Here is a 16090-nt window from a genome sequence, read left to right as displayed (position 1 = left end):
TACCCAGTCTCAGGTATGTCTTTATCAGCAGTATGAAAAAGGACTAATACAGTGTCCTTAAGAATCACCTGGAGAGCTTGTTACAAATGCAGATTCCTGGGATCCTGTCCTGACCTACTGACCCAGAATGTCTAGTGGGAATGCCTAGGAACTGGTATTTAACCAAATCACCCACCCATTCATATGCACAGCTAAACTGGTTACCTCTGATCTAATCCAACTGCCAACCCTGTACCTCAGTCTCTCAAGTATCCTCAGCATGACAGCTCAGTTTCCCTCTTCATACCTCTAATGGTGGAGAACTCACTACTTCCCAAACAGCCCCTTCTATTTTTACTCTACAGTAATTATCAGAAAGTTCTAATGTTGAACACAAATATGTCTTCTAGGAATATCTGCACATTGGCTTTTATTTTCTTACACTTCCACCTCTTGCCAGCTGTGACGTGTATTTAAACAGGAAGGTAGAGGCCAAACTTACCCCAAACATCTACATAGGAAGGCTTTTCTGGCTCTTTCAGACAGAGTTGAGCTTGTCCTGCCCTGTACTTTCAAAGTGCATTGGAGGTTGCTCTGTTTGTGCATTCTCCACATTTCTGCAAGTTAGTGTGGTGGTAGAAAGTACAGGCATCTGACAAAGCCAGATAAACTTGGGGCTCCATCCTAGCCAACTGCTTCCTCGTTCTTGGCCCTTGGGTAAGTTATTTTACCTGAGGCCTCCATTTTCTTATCTTGAAAAAGGGTGTGATATTAGCATCTACCTGGAGATAAGAATTCTGAGGCTTAAATAAGATATCCCAGGCACAGGGCTTAGCACAGAGCCTGGTTCACAGGAAGTGCTCAATGGGTGTCAGCAAGGAAGAGGATTTTGGTGATCTGTCCCCAAGGGGTGGTAAACTTCCCCAGGGAAGGACCCATCTATAAATTACTTTCCGTCAAATCCCCAGTACCTGTCACACAATAAATGCCAACAAAGAAAAGATTTATTAAAGGAATCATTAAAGACTGAAAGAGGGCAGTAAAAACAGTGGTCAAGAGCAAGGGGACAGAAAGATGATTCGCCTAATTTCAAATCCCTTACCACCTGTTGCTTCCTGTGTGGTCTTGAGGAAAGAGCTTGGCTTCTCTAAGATTTAGTCTACTCCTGAGTACATGTAGCCCCAGCCCTTCCTAGGATGGTTGTGAATATTAAATAAGAAAATTCAGGCAAAACACTTAGCACATTAAAAAAACAAATAAACAAACAAACTCCAATGAAGGCTATTGTTATAATAATGATTATGAAGACTACTAATTATTATTAATAGTATTTTCTCAACAGGGTCTACTGGTGGCTGGGGTAAGAGTCTTGCCTGGAAAAGATGTCTTTCTTTGCTCATGGAGGGGAGACAAGGCTTATCTCTGTATTTTTCTGCTTCCTCTCCTTAGATTCCCTTAGGAGATACATAACCAAGGGAGCAGCTTAAAATTTGAGACTAGGCTAACGGAGCCCCATGCAAATTCACCTTGGAGTCATACACACAGAAAATTTTGTGGCCACATCAATCTGTACACAGTGAACATTTCTCTTAGTGCCATAAACCAGATACCCTTCTACCCCCAGCTATTTGTAGCATTTTAGGTGTAGACTTCGTTAAACTCCTAAATAAGGAAATGAGAGTACTCGAAGGAGATAGAGGAATATCTTGTGTCCAAACCAAATAGAGGACAAACCATAAATAAGAGGGCTCCAAGACATCAACATTTATACTCAGAAGGCTCTTCCTACTACAAAATCTGGCTGTTTAATGCCTCAGAGATTTGCCACTGATCTCCTTGCTCTGATTTGCTTATGGCCAAACCTGAGCACCTGGAGCTTCTACAGAGGTCAGATAAGTTCAATGTTGAATGCCTTACTCTTTGCTCTATGAGCTGAACAATTCTAGGCCCTGGGAGTAAAAGGTAGACACGCACAATTTTTGCCCTTATGGAGCTCACAGTTCAGTAGGGGAGATAGACGTCAACTAAAGAATCACATGAATGAATGTAAAATTACAATGAACAGTGCAATGAAGCAAAGACTCAGGAGTGCCTTGAGATCATGTCATACGTTATTTGTCTACAGGCAAGACAGGGAACTCTTCTATCAGGACATGGTAAAATAATGGGATCTGGTGAATGGGCAGGAGTTATGCAGATGAAGGGAGCAAGGGACTGGTTTGAAGAATGATGTCAACAGAAGGAATAGCATATATGAAGGTCCTGTGGCAGAAGGGAACAAGCATGACAGAGCAACTGAAAGAAGTCCTGCTTGATTATAAAAGCAAAGAGCCTGATACAAAAGGAGGCTGGTAAGGAAAGGGAGGTCAGACCAAGGAGACACACAGCCACCTAGCAAATATGGTCTTTATGGCAAGAGCAAAGAGAAGCCACTGAAATACCATAAGCAGTAGATTGACAGAGTTTGTACCTCAAAAAGTTCAGAAGAGACTAGACTGAAAAGACCAGTTGGGAGGCTGTAAGGCTATCAGGAGATTGGTGGTGGCATGGACCGGGGTTATGGGCACTGAAGGTAAAGAGAAGTAGATGTTGGATCTGAGATATTGAACTGAGATGAGATACCAACATTTTAGAAAACGCATAGTTTCATTCTTCTCAGAAATAACTTGGAATTTACAGGCCTCCAAAGACAGAAAACAGAAGGTTATTCAGTCTTACTGGGCAATAGTAATGGATTTTATAAATCCATACTGCTGCATCATAAATTTAGCTTAATAATTATTGGGGCTTTACACTAGCATCAGAGTCAGACAGAATGGAGTTCAAATCTCAGCTCACTCACCCCCTAGCAAGTGATCAGCAATAACCTTCATCCTGTCCCTCAGTGTTCTCATGAGTGCAATGGAAAGGATGAACCATGCTTTGCAAGGTTATTAACAGGGTTAGAAAAAGATGACATGAGGATTACAGGTGGGTCATGCGTATAAATTGCCTAGTACTGGTCTACATATGTGTTATCCCTTATCTTCATCAATAAAACACCCTCCAGTAGGATTGGACACAACAGAAACATGAAGAGTGGTGATTTTTTGAAGACGAGACAGTGGTACCATATCTCCACTTTTGAGCCGAATGAAAGATCATGGTCAGCAGGGGCTAGTGAATTTAAAATCATAGGAGTAGAGCAACTTCTCGGAAGACAAAAGATAGGGCAATATGTTTCTTACTTTTGTGGACCACAACCCTCAGAAAGAAATACATTTTATGCTGTGAGCTAGTAATATACTCAGCCTCCATTCTATTTATTCAGTTTCATTCAGAAGAAAACTCTGGTTATGACTCACCAAAATGATTTCCTCACCCTAGGGTCACAACCCACAGTCTGAAGAACACCAGGTTAGGGAGTTCACATGCAAGTCCTTCCAGGAAGCCTTCCTGGAACACCCTTACCGGCTGGAGGTTGTTACCACACTTCCATTTCCCTGGCTCTTATGAATTCAGGCTGTGCCTCACCACGTATTCATAACTCTTCTCTTGCCTCCCCAAATGCATTCACTGTTGGTGTATCCTTCCCCAACTACTTCATTACTTTACATGAAAAATACTTGCTTTGAGAAGGTGGGATAGTTTTATATTTGTCCTGGGGGAGGTAGGGGCAGGCAGGGAAGAAAACTAACATCTCTTCAAACTAACCTGCATTGGTTGAGTGGTTGCTCTGTGCCATGCACTGACCAAGGCTTAGGAGGAGGATGGGACCTTTCCAGACTCCCAAAGCCTTGGAGGCTGTGCAGAATCTCAGAGTGTGGGAGTGGAGCACATGGCCTTCAGCATGAAGCCTCTAAGGGCTCCTGGACAGGGGCGTGGCACCGTCAGACCTCTGCCCTGTGACGAAGAAGCATCTTTAGTAATAGAACAAGACTCCATCTGCCTAAGGACAGGAATAACACAGCTGTCCTTAATCACTTTATGAAATAAATAATGAGTGAACTCAAAGTTCACTCTCCAGTGTGAAGTGCACAGAGAATCAGGTAGCGATTCTATGCTGGTGCTTCATTCCAGCCGGCTGGACAGGGAATTGATCTTGTTTCTGTTTGGCTGTTTAAGCTTAGAATGGACATTCAGGACTGAAGCAGCTGAGAAACTAGCCCATAGGTGAATTCCTTCCAGCCATGATAATGTAGAGAACTACAACCACGGACTTGTTAGGAGGCACACAGCACCAGATTTCAATTTTCTTCTACTATTTACTAGCTGTTGATTGCGAATATGTTTCTTTACTTCTCTGAGCTTCTCTTTTTCTGGCTAATAACACTGATAGAAGAGGTTTGCCAGGGGCATTAAATTAGATAAAACTCCCACTACAGTCGCAAGAACATCATAAGCCCTTAATAAATTGAATATGGACCAGAGTTGTTTTGTTTCTGACATTCAACACAGCATAACTGAGGGGGTGAGGAGGGCAATCTCCCCAAAACAGCGTTTCCTCCATAAAGCCAAAAGGACATCGTTTCCTAGTGAGAATATGTGAGGAAGTTAGGCCCTGACAGCTCCTGTTATGCTAATGAGCAGACATTACTTAGCCAGGGATCACCTATTAGCACTTCTGAGAACTCTATTTCAGGATTCACGTTGCCTTTGAGCACAGGCTGGGAGACATGGGAGGAAAATACCCAGGAGATTTATGATCTCAATTGTGAGAATTCTGGTTTCCTTCTGCAATCTATTTGCTACTACTTACTTTTCAGAGTTCTCCAAAGTTCTATGCATCTTGTCCAGAGTTTTTGGTTGCAATCAATGGGAGAAACTGCGTGAAATATGTTTATTCCATCTTAACTAGAATCAGAGGCCTCAGGAAACAGTTTTTCAGGGTGTCGTATTGCATTCAACCTCTATGGCACGTGATCATCCACAAATAGTATGTACAGAAACTTTAGATTGGATTAACTAGAATACCATATTTCCTGAGCATGCCAAATATCCATTATAGTCACATTCACTTACTTAGATACAATGGAACAGAGCTACTTTTCACATTGAGAACATACACAAAGGGATTTCAATGCCTGTCCTCGAATCAGGAATGAATTGGGAATAATGACTGAATTTTTTCTTCATGAAAAGTGTAAACATCTATTAACTCACATTATAGACTCAGTCACATAAGTGTTGAATTGGGCAATGTATATTGCCTCCATGTTTTCAGACTGTAATGTTCTAAGCATCCAACTTGATAAAGTAGCTGTGGGTTGTATTTTTGTGGAATCACTGATATTCACAAGAACAGTCTCAAGTTTACTTTCTCTGGTAGACAGTAGATTTTGAAATTAAGTAATTAATGCTATATTGCCGAAAAGTATGTCCATTTATATGAATCAACTAATTTCCCAAAGTAGTGTCCATTTAACCAAAAAGGAAGTGACCCACACCTCTAAAAATATCATTAGAGGGCCAGTGATGACTTTAGACACAGTATGTGCTCAAATTCACAGAGCTGACAATGTGCTGATAAAGATAAGCTAAATTCCAGAAACAGTTGTGAAATAATTTGGTGGTTAAGAACATCAGAAAACATCAGAGTTATTGGAAATGATAATGTAGATATTTGCATAGTAATATGTACTGAACAAAATGTTTTTATTCAATTGACTATTCATTCTGAAAGTCATTTATTAAGTGTAGATAATGTGTCATCATTTAACTAGATGCCCTCGTATTCATAATTTGGTAGTCATCCTAGGTGTACTTTATCCAAACCTTCTAAGTAAAAGTCTGAATTAAGAGAATGGATATAGTGAGACTTACACAAAGATACACTGTTGAATTATTAAAATAATAAACCTTAAGATATTTTCCATTTAATGGAACATTAAATGCAAACATTCAAATTATACACATATATTTGGAGGACTGTGAATCCCAAGTATAAGGGGCATGGGCTTTGGAATCAGAAGCACCTAGCGTCAAATCCTTGAAGTTAATTTAAACCTCAGTTTTGTTATCTGTAACCTTTAGAAGATAACAGTACCTATGACAAAGGCTCATGACCAAGTATTGCATGACCTAATGCAGTTCTAGTTTTCGGTGAAATCAAACACATGGTAAGCCTTCAATATCTATATCTCCCAGTATCTAACCACTATGTAATATAGGGTTTATTTGCATGGCATATAAAATGAATTATTTCTCAGTGGTTGATATTAGTGCCAAATATATGAGTTTGTCCTATTATCTATGATATTTAAGAAGAATAATTATATAGTGGAAAAAATTGTTGGGTAATATGCCAACATTAAATATTTGAACTTTTGTGTTTTCACAACTCCTATTCCCTAAATGAAACAATTTTAATACTCATCCTATTTTCTTGGGCTATTTTGATCTTTATCACTTACTAAGCACCTGCAATGTGCGGCTAAGGATCTACAAAACCCATGTAAGACATAATTCCTGCTTTCACAGAGTTTACCTGCTAAAAAGACAAGATGTACTTTAAAAGGTAGTCTTTGGGAATGAGATTATTTTTGTGTTACTAAACTGTGCCAGAAAGAAAGCAGTTCGTTCTCTTATCTCTTCCTGTCTTGTCCATTGAGCTTGTGGTTTTAATGAGATAAAAATTTAAACATTTTCTTGCACTTTCAAATGCAGATGAGTCTTTCATTTGAGTGAGCAGAAAGCAAAGCTGAGATGTCAACATACCAAGGAAGTTTAGGAAGTCCATAATCATTATAGCAATAATTACTATCATTTGTTAAGCATCTTCTGAGGGCTGGGCTTTTTGCTAGGTGTTTTCCCATTTAAGCCACACAATAAGGATGTATTATTGCCTCCACTTCACTTTGGTGGCCAATGAGGTTTAGAAATGCTTAGTAACTTGCGGAAAGCAAAGTCTGGATTTAAACTTAAGACTGTCTGCTTTTTTGATATGACCTTTGTTAAAGCAAATTTAAAATGGGGACCAGGTCTGAAGAATCCCTGAGTGGACAAAGCCAGTTAGGGCTCAGCCTTGCTTGATTTGCAAACATAAGTGAAACTTAATTTGAACTATTTCTTAAAAACGCCTGTATTAGAGAAAAATAGAACTTAAGCTCAACCAGTAAGAAGCAGCAAACAAACTTATGATTATATAACTACAGACTTTCCAGGGGATTGATCAAATAAGGCAACTGTGTAACTGTAACCAGTGAAATATTTTCTCTGCGCTACTTCCATGTTCATCCTATAAAAGCTTCTTCCCCCTTGTGATCCCTTGGTGGAGTTTCTGAACTACTTTTGGTTTGGAGTTCCTGGGTTGATGAATCACTATTTATTCATATAAACTCTTTAAAAATTATATTGTGCCTGAGTTTACCCTCTTAATACTCTTTAGCTCAATTTAAGAATATGGTATGCTATAGAATGCAAATGCCTACTCCTCTTGGATGTCTTCTCTGTTATCCTTTCTTCTGCAGGTAAAGTTCTGATGATTAACACATGGCAGTTGAGCCACAAATCCCCTCACTTTCCATTTCTGGCAGACATTACTAATTGATCACAGCTCCCCTTTTCAATGAAACTCAGGGACAGGAGAATCTTCAACACAGCATTCCAAAGCAGTCAGTCTCAACAAATTGACTATAGTTAACAGCCAACATCTAATTGACATCTCTGCTATAGTACCTTGTTTATGACTCTATTAACAGCACATAGGACATATTTTAGTTATTTACCTCCCTTTTAGTTTTGGCTGTGAGACTGTGAGACTCCAGTGGCAGGCCCATTCATTTTCCTCAATCCAGCACCCTGTACACAGTCTACTATGTAACACAATGGGCACCTAGTAAAAGTTTTGTTGGATCAAATGTAAGTACTTTCAGTTTAAACCTGTTTGACTACCAAATGCCATACATCCATATGACTGCACTACTGCCTAATACTAGCTTTCAAGAACTTTGCCAGGTGACTGACCCCTGAGCTTTATTCCAAAACTTTCCCAGGTAATCATCAAGTGTCTCTCATTGTGTGTCTTTGGGTCTACAAAAAAAAGAGAGAGAGTTGAATTTATGATTAATGTCCTGGAGAAGTCTCTCTCCCTTTCTAGTTTATTTTGGCCACAACCACCTTAGGCTGCGTTCTGTGTGGCCTCTGTGAGAGGTGCTATGTGGTACAGAGAGGAATAAGATTTATTCCCTGACATCAGGGTACTCACAGGCATGTGGGGAGGCAGTCATATAATGACAGTGGGGTTGTCATGGAGAAAAGCAGGTGACATCTCGGGTGAATGAGGCTTTGTCCAAGAGAATCTTAAAGAGTGAAAAAGATTCATCCAGGAGGGAAGGGAAAGAAGGATGTTTAAACCACTAAAAACATTGTGCTTTTGAGTCTAAATCCAGGCATTCCAGGGATGTGACTGTTGATTTCAAAGTCCCAAGATATACCTTTTATCTGTCTCTCAAAATGCTTTGGGATCTTCCAAGCAGAACTTCAGTAGATCTGCCCTGAATCTCTGGAGCCTGCCATTGTACATATGCTTTCTACACCAACACATGGAAATAGTATTTCATTTATTTATTATTTTAATGCAGTGATTGATCATGGTTGTTGAGGGGGATCATGCATTTTTAAGGATTTCAGCACACCTTTTACATACCCTGAGGGTCCACCTTTTGAAATCAATGAATGCCTCATGAGCATATTCTTTCAGAACTGAAACCTTCAAAAAGAGGCACATAATATCCCCACATTTCCTATGAAAGACATTATTCAAATGTCCTCAAGTGACGGATGGTCTAATAATCTGCAAAAACGTGCTCCTTACACTCTGAGGTCAGCGCTGTTTTACTTGAAAGTTTGCACTCATACAAGTACCATCTGGAGCCCACATCCTCTGTCTTAAGCTTCAAATAAATCCTGATTTACCTCAGAAACATTTGCCAAGAGTCTGCTTGCTAGAAAAATTACTAGTTTCTCCCCCTTTGTGGCACACCTTTGCAATAAATGACACATAGTAGACATGTAATAAAAGACTGTCTGTTGGGATGCTCTTTAGGATGCTAAAAAAGTTACCTGTTGGGGAACAAGAGTTGGGAAATTGCAGCTACACCTTTCTGTGGATGGGGAGGAGGGCGGATCTGGCAAGACTACACAATTTTTTTTTTTTTTTATCTGGGTCATCCTAATCCAAATTAAAGCTGCATGTGCTGCCTCGACATTCTGACTCAATACCTCTGCAGTTTCCTTACCAAACATTTTTCAGCTCTCAGTCTGGGGCACATTTTGATCTGATGATGTATGTGGGTAGAAGAAGAATGGATGGATGCTTGAAGATGGACTTCAAATCCCAAAGGGATCATGTGCTATTGTGTTCCTTAAAAAGCCTGAGGAATGCTTTATGTTTGGTCTAACCCACAGTCTGCTGGTGGCATGTTTGTGGCTAACACCTTGCAAAGGGGACACAGGGCCTTGGTGCTCATGTTTTCTCTCTGGGACAAAAACCAAGGTGCATATATGATTTCTTTAATAATTCTAAGATGTTATCCAAGCCCAGTCCGGGGTCCAATGTGCTCTGAAAAATGCCCGAAGCATTTGAGCTAAGCCACTGAGTCAGGTGATGAAGCTAATCTAGCCGCTCTGTTTTTGTGCCAGCCAGTTGATCCACAGATGCTCTGAGCATTGATCTGCTTGCCAGGACTGGAAATGGACCACTCCTGTACTTTTTCACTGAATTCCCTTAAAAGTGGAAAAGCATCCCTTTCCTTTTAAAATAGACCCGGAAGCACAGTCAACTAGCTTTAATTCTTTTTCAAGCTTGATTCATAGTTTTTTAAAATCAATTCCTGGTAGGAAGTGGGTCCTACATACATACATTTTTTTTTTTTCTCCAAAAATGGGGAAATGAGTAATTCCTAAGTAATGGGCCAAGAAGAAAACCTGGAACTTCAGTAGGCTTTTCACCTTTTGGGTGCTCATAAGAGCTTTATTAAAGATTATTTTTTGAAAATCACCCACAATTCCATGATCTAACAATAATTTTTTTTAAATCTAGTCTTAAATATTTTTTAAAATAAAATTGTGATTCATGGTGCATAAACTTTTGCAGAATGCATTTTGTTACTAAAACTCTTGTGACCATTTTTGTATATACTTAATGCCTAAATATTTTTAAAAACTTAGGCTGTTCAAGGGTCACGTAATAATCCACAAAATCTTCTTTGTGAAATTTCATAAAATCAACCCAGGATACGTATCATGGCAGTTAATAGTGGAGACGCAAGTTAGAAAGACCTGAGTTTAAATCCTGGTTCTCCCACTGAATAAGCATGAACAATATATAAATTAATAATACAGTAACATTCATTGAGCATCTGCTACGTAGCAGGAAATTTGCTAAGGGCCTTTCGTGTATTAACTTCACTTAATCCTTATAACCCTATGAGGCTGGTACCATTGTTATTCCTACTTTGCGGATGAGGGTATGAACAGAGACTAAGGAATGTTTAATACCTCAGCTCACAGAGTAAGTACATGCACTTGATCTGGCCATGCCCACATCACCAGACTGAGGTTCCACACTTTTCAACTAGCCTTTGGAAGTCAGGTCCCGTTGATCACTTCCCTGAAAGTCTGAGTCCTTAGCATCCCCAGCCTTAGCGCTGCCTCACAACACTCACTCCTTCTTCTAAATGCCACTTGCTTCAGGAAGCCTTCTTAGTGCTCTTGACATATATTCTCTTGGCAACCTGCACTTTCATTTAGAGCAGTTTTTAGACGGGGATTAGTTCATTTTGTAACTATGAGTTCAACACCCACCTCTCCTTGCTGGAGGGAGACAACATGATTCCCTCACATCCATATCCCCCCTCCACAGTGTGGATGACTGACTTATTAGTAAATATCCTTCTCAATTCTTTAACCATTAATATGGTCCATTCCCATCAGCTCAGTTCTAATTCTGTGGCCTTCAGCATGACCAACGGGGAAGAAGAAGAGATGAGTGAAATTTCTCAGTTAAACTGTAACTTTAGGAAGGAAAGGTCTTTGAAAGCCTCGTCCGTTCTGTGTTCCTTTCAGAACAGAAGCTTGGATCTGCACATGCCATTTTTGCCAAGAGAAGCTGTGAAGGGCTCTGGAGGTAGTGTGCTATTGCACTCGAACTACTTCTTTGACAACATGAAGCTTCAAGTCCACAGAACTGTCCCCAAATATATATTTTGGTGGAGGAGCAGAATAAATGCTTCCTAAAGTGTGTTTCTCTAAGGCTCACTGATTCTGCACACTTCCTTGTGAAAAAGGACACTATCCCCTGGAACTCCACAGCCAAATAAAGGAAATGGAATTTCACAATGCATATTAGCACATTAGAGAAGCAGAGAGGTCCTGCAGGGGAAAAAAGAAAAAAAAAAAAAAGAAGAAAAAAATGTGACTTTGCTCGATTCTTTCTAAGTGTATTTGGCCATGTTTGGCTGTAGAATGCTGTCTTACGCTAGAATGTGCCAGAAGCAGATCCTGAAATAAAGATTTAAGTGGAAGGAGTTTTATTTGGGAGGTCAATTTGTAGGAAGTATTATAAGGGGAGACAGAAAGTGAAATTGGAAAGGGCAGGACACTGACCTAGGGTATATTAAGAAAAAGTTTTACCTCTGTGGACAGCTGGTACTCAATTTTGCTAGGGATGGCTAGGAAGAACACGCCTCAGAGGTGTTTACGGGAGGAGTGAGGATGCCAAGTATCTAACAGCCTTCATCAGTCATAAACTGAGGGCTGCTTCCAGGGGTGCTAACTCACTGGCACTTTCAGTCTGCCCTGCCTGGCACCCCAAGAACAACTTTAAGCTGAGACTAGCAGTTGCTTCCAACAGAGCACTTGAGTCATCATGCACAGGAACTGTGAGTGTTGAGGAGAGACTAATGGGACAATGTCTGTTGCACAGATGTCCCCCTCTGCCTTTTTGTTTTTCATGGGGGACACCCAGTAATACCTGAGGAACTAGTACTTGAGGAACATAATTTGGAAAACAGAATGCCCAAGACATCTGAGCAGTTCTATGAATTTCAAGAAGCTATCATTTAGTTAGACACACACAGCCAACATTACGCTATAGCTGGTCAAACTCCAAAAGGAATTCCTGTAAATGCCACCAAATGACAAACAAATAAATCTCAAGGCTCAGTAGAAATAGCCCTGGAAAATCATAGCTTGTGGGATGCTACATCAAAAAGGCTTCTAAGGCTCCAAAGTAAGATCCAGGCTCTAACTTGATCTGTCTGTGAAAGAGGAAAGTCATCTTTCCCACAGCCAGAGGCAGAGAGAATGGCATAGTAACTGAGCCTTATGGATGGTGACATTGACATCGAGCTACTAGGATCCTGCTCTTAAGGAACTTACATGTTAGTGAAGTCAGATAATGTCAACAAACCAACAGAGAAAATCATTGTAGCTGGTGGGATTATGAACAGGATAATGAGGGAGAATGCAGCTGGGAGAGAATTACTTTAGGTTGAGTGATCCAGAATGGCATCTCTGAGAAGGTGAAATATGAGCTGGCACTTCCTTGATGCAATGGGTCAGAATGAAAGGCATCTCAGGAGGAGGAAACAGCAAGTGCAAAGGCCCTGTGATGAGAACAAGACTAGAATATTTGAGGAATGAAAAGAAGAACCTGCAGTATTATAAGTGAAGGGCAGGGTAAGGTTAGAAAAGATTAGCAAGGAAGGCTGCAGCCAGAAATTATTGGGTGGAAATTTGACGTGTTTTGTCTTCCATTTCCTTGATCTTAATAAACAGCTTTAAGAAGTATCTAAGAACATTTGGTGAACACCCAATGATGCTCCTGCATTCCTAGATGTCAGAGGAACCCTCAGAAGGAAATTCATCAAGGTCTTCCTCCATATGGCCATGCCAATGGTCTCATCTTGTTCTTTGGCATCTTCCACCAAGATCTCCAGTGGCCTCACAAATTACAACCAGTCTCTAAAAGCTGAATGTCAACCTGCCCTTCAAAGGCCCTGTGTCCCAGTGCCAAAAGGCAGTAGTTTAAAGAAACAGGGAACAGTCTTGCTGGGGGCTACTTCTTATTGGAAGGAGTGTACAAAATCTGAGCTTGCCAGTGGGTGGCCTCTATCCAGCCCTGAAGGCATCCTCCAGGCAGTTCTCTTGTGGACCACTAGTCAGTGGTTCTGGAGGCCGGATTCCCAGTGGTGCAGCCACAAAGCTTCACCGGGGCCTGGCCCCTGAGGACAATATTAAAGGATCTGTGTTGGGAGTGCAATTAGTTCTATATGGAAAAGAAGGCTGATTCTTTACTATCTGGCAAGGTCAAGGCCAGGAGAAAAGAAGGAAGAAGAGGGCAACTCTTGGTCTCTGGAGAGACAGACATTCTTGCAGAGATCTGTCATCCATGGGATCACCATTGGGGACCTAGAGAAACCTCAGTTTTATGTCACAAGAGGTTATTAGGCCCCTGGTAGGTGTTGAGAACTGAACTCATACAGGAATGAGTTAAGCACAGGTCCTATTCTAAAGATGATATCTGGCAGAAGGAAACATCTGACCACCTGGTAATACCAGGCGGAATGAAATCTGTGTCAAAAGAGATGTTCAAACAAGAAACTTCAGGAGAGCAAGGGAAGAGAAATGAAAAGGCTCATTGGCTTTCTCTCACTTGATGGCAGTTAGTTAGGCCAACTAAAGGCATGTAGGACTACATGTGTCCCTTGTCACACTCATGAAATGGGCTTTTTCAGGCTGCGAGGAAGAGACCACACTATGTCAGATGATGGAGTATTATGAAGAGGAACAGGGAAGTGAACAGGACAGGAAAACAGCTCATGAGGCGCTAAAACAATGGGCCCTTGTCCCTCAGGCTACAATAACAGTTCTGAGGGCTGGGTGTTTTGACATCCCCTCCAAAGAAGTTTCATTCTCCTGTCTTTACTACCTTTGCCTTTGACTGTTCCCTTTAATTCTGGGTCCTTTCCTTGGTATCTTGTTTTCAACAACCCCCTAGACAGAAGCTCTATTTGAGTGTGAGCATCATCTCTTACTTATACTTACCTTGGGCAGATTGCTTCATCTCTGTGGGCCTCAGTTTCCTAATCTGTAAAAGGTGTATATCAGTGGTACCTACCAGTGATGGATTTTATGAGAAATTTAAATGAGTTAACACAAGTAGACAGGACAGTGCTATTTTCATTAGATTATGGTGATTATCTCCCCTCCCACTAACTGTAGCCAGGGTAGCAGGCTGTCTTGGGCAAACTCTGATGGTTTATGCTGTAGGTAAACTAGTGTCCATTTTCTTGAAAGGCATTTGTAGACATTAGAAGTATAGTATCTCCTGGGCACTTAGAATCTCCTAGATCCTTTATTCTACATCACAGTATCTTTCAAAATAAATTTTAAAATGTTTAAACCTTATAAAATAATATAGATTCATTAAAATTATATTAAAATAGTCTAGCAAAAAGCAGATGAAAATCACAGAGTAGAGGATGTATGATTTTTATGTGCCTGCATTCCTCCCTTTTGGGAACCAATTCTGATTACGTAGCAATCCTGCTTGATCCATATGGTTTTCGTGAAGATGACCCAGATGCAGGCGTGGACCAATGGACCAGACTCTCCTCTGGGACTTTTGTTGGAGCTACTGAAAGATGATCTTTTCTTTTGGAACCAGGAAGACATATCATTAACAAGTTTGAAGCTTCCGATGGTGAAGAATAGAGAACAGCTTTCTGGATGGAGACAAAGAAGGGTGAGGAGTGAGAGATCCCCAAAGACAGAAGACCTGGATCTAGTCATATGTGAAATTAGTAGCCTCTGTATATGAGCCAAAAAATTATATAAGTGAATGTACTTTCTCTTATTTTATTTCTGCTCAAGCTAGTTCCAGTTGACATTCTATTATTTGCAAGTAAAGCAATTTTAGCAAGCCTTCCAGAAGGAACGCCCCTTCCATTTGTGTATACATCCTTTCAGTCTTTCTTTCCTCTTATTTTCTTGCATACATAGTTTTTTTTTTTTAAACAATAAAAAGGGGCCCTGATCTACAAATTTTAACACTTTTTTCCTTCCTGATTCTGTTATAAAATTTACTGCCTATGATTACCTTCCAAGTGTTTCTGAGAGAGGATAGAGAATTTCTGCTGCCTCCCACCACCGCGCCCCGCCCCTGCCCCCTACCGTCCTCTGCCCCGCAGGAAGAATTTCACAGGGCAAGAAACTATCCTGTGACATTTACCAATTGCCAACTCCTTTCCTGCTCAGCGCCATGCTGCCGGGCTGGAGACGCTCAGCTTTGATAGACTTTGGTCTTAGGTCAGCTTGGACTCCTGCCTGGTCTTTCATAGCCCTTTCCTCTTAAAGTCTCTAAAATCAGCTTTTTCCATAAACATCTTACTACCTTTTTCTTAAGTGAAAAGAAATTTAAGGATGGGCATATAATATATTAATAGTGATCTAGAGACACACTGCATGGACAATAGTTTCAGGAATCCAAAAACAGATTCACAGAATATGTTCAGCTGCGAAATGACCATTTGGAGCATGATTGAACATTTAAGATGCTGTAAGAACATGGTAGGAATTATACCTGTGATTTCTTTTCTTTTCTTTATTTTTTGAGATGGAGTTTCCCTCTTGTTGCCCAGGCTGGAGTGCAATGGCACGATCTTGGCTCACCACAGCCTCTGCCTCCTGGGTTCAAGTGATTCTCCTGCTTCAGCCTCCCAAGTAGCTGGGATTACAGGCATGCACCACTATGACCGGCTAGTTTTGTATTTTTAGTAGAGATGGGATTTCTCCATGTTGGTCAGGCTGGTCTCAAACTCCTGACCTCAGGTGATCCGCCCACCTCTACCTCCCAAAGTACTGGGATTACAGGCGTGAGCCACTGCGCCCGGCCTATACCTGTAATTTCTAAAGAAAATCGGAGGTGAAGTGGCTTTTGCTTTATAATTAGCACGATCAGATAATGCAGGCTATAGAACATTTGCTAATAATTATGGTGCTTACTTGCTCTCCTTATAGCTCAAAAATAACAGCAAAGTTTGTTTTGCTAATCCTTCCCCTGGATTTGTGAATTCTTTGTTTTTATTATTTTGAAGATAAACTGGGAAAAGAATCCAACATGGGGGAA

The 16090-nt window shown here is 40.7% G+C and overlaps 1 protein-coding gene across 10 annotated transcripts in view; it reads left to right on the top strand.

Annotated features, from left to right (window-relative positions):
• LOC108584546 overlaps positions 1 to 16090 on the top strand; it is a 323594-nt gene that overhangs the window by 225171 nt on the left and 82333 nt on the right. For 2 of the 10 annotated variants that reach the window (XM_017955323.3, XM_017955322.3), the window contains exon 5: positions 14504 to 15622. The exons of the other annotated variants lie outside the window; for them this stretch is intronic. In XM_017955323.3, coding sequence (XP_017810812.1) covers positions 14504 to 14782 — 279 coding nt within the window. In that variant the 3' untranslated portion in view covers positions 14783 to 15622. Of the gene's footprint in view, positions 1 to 14503; positions 15623 to 16090 lie in introns of those variants that run through there. 10 annotated transcript variants of the gene reach the window in all.

Source organism: Papio anubis, chromosome 2 (assembly GCF_008728515.1).
Source record: "Papio anubis isolate 15944 chromosome 2, Panubis1.0, whole genome shotgun sequence".
In the NCBI taxonomy this organism is placed as follows: domain Eukaryota; kingdom Metazoa; phylum Chordata; class Mammalia; order Primates; family Cercopithecidae; genus Papio; species Papio anubis.
This window is presented reverse-complemented; position numbering and strand designations above follow the sequence as displayed.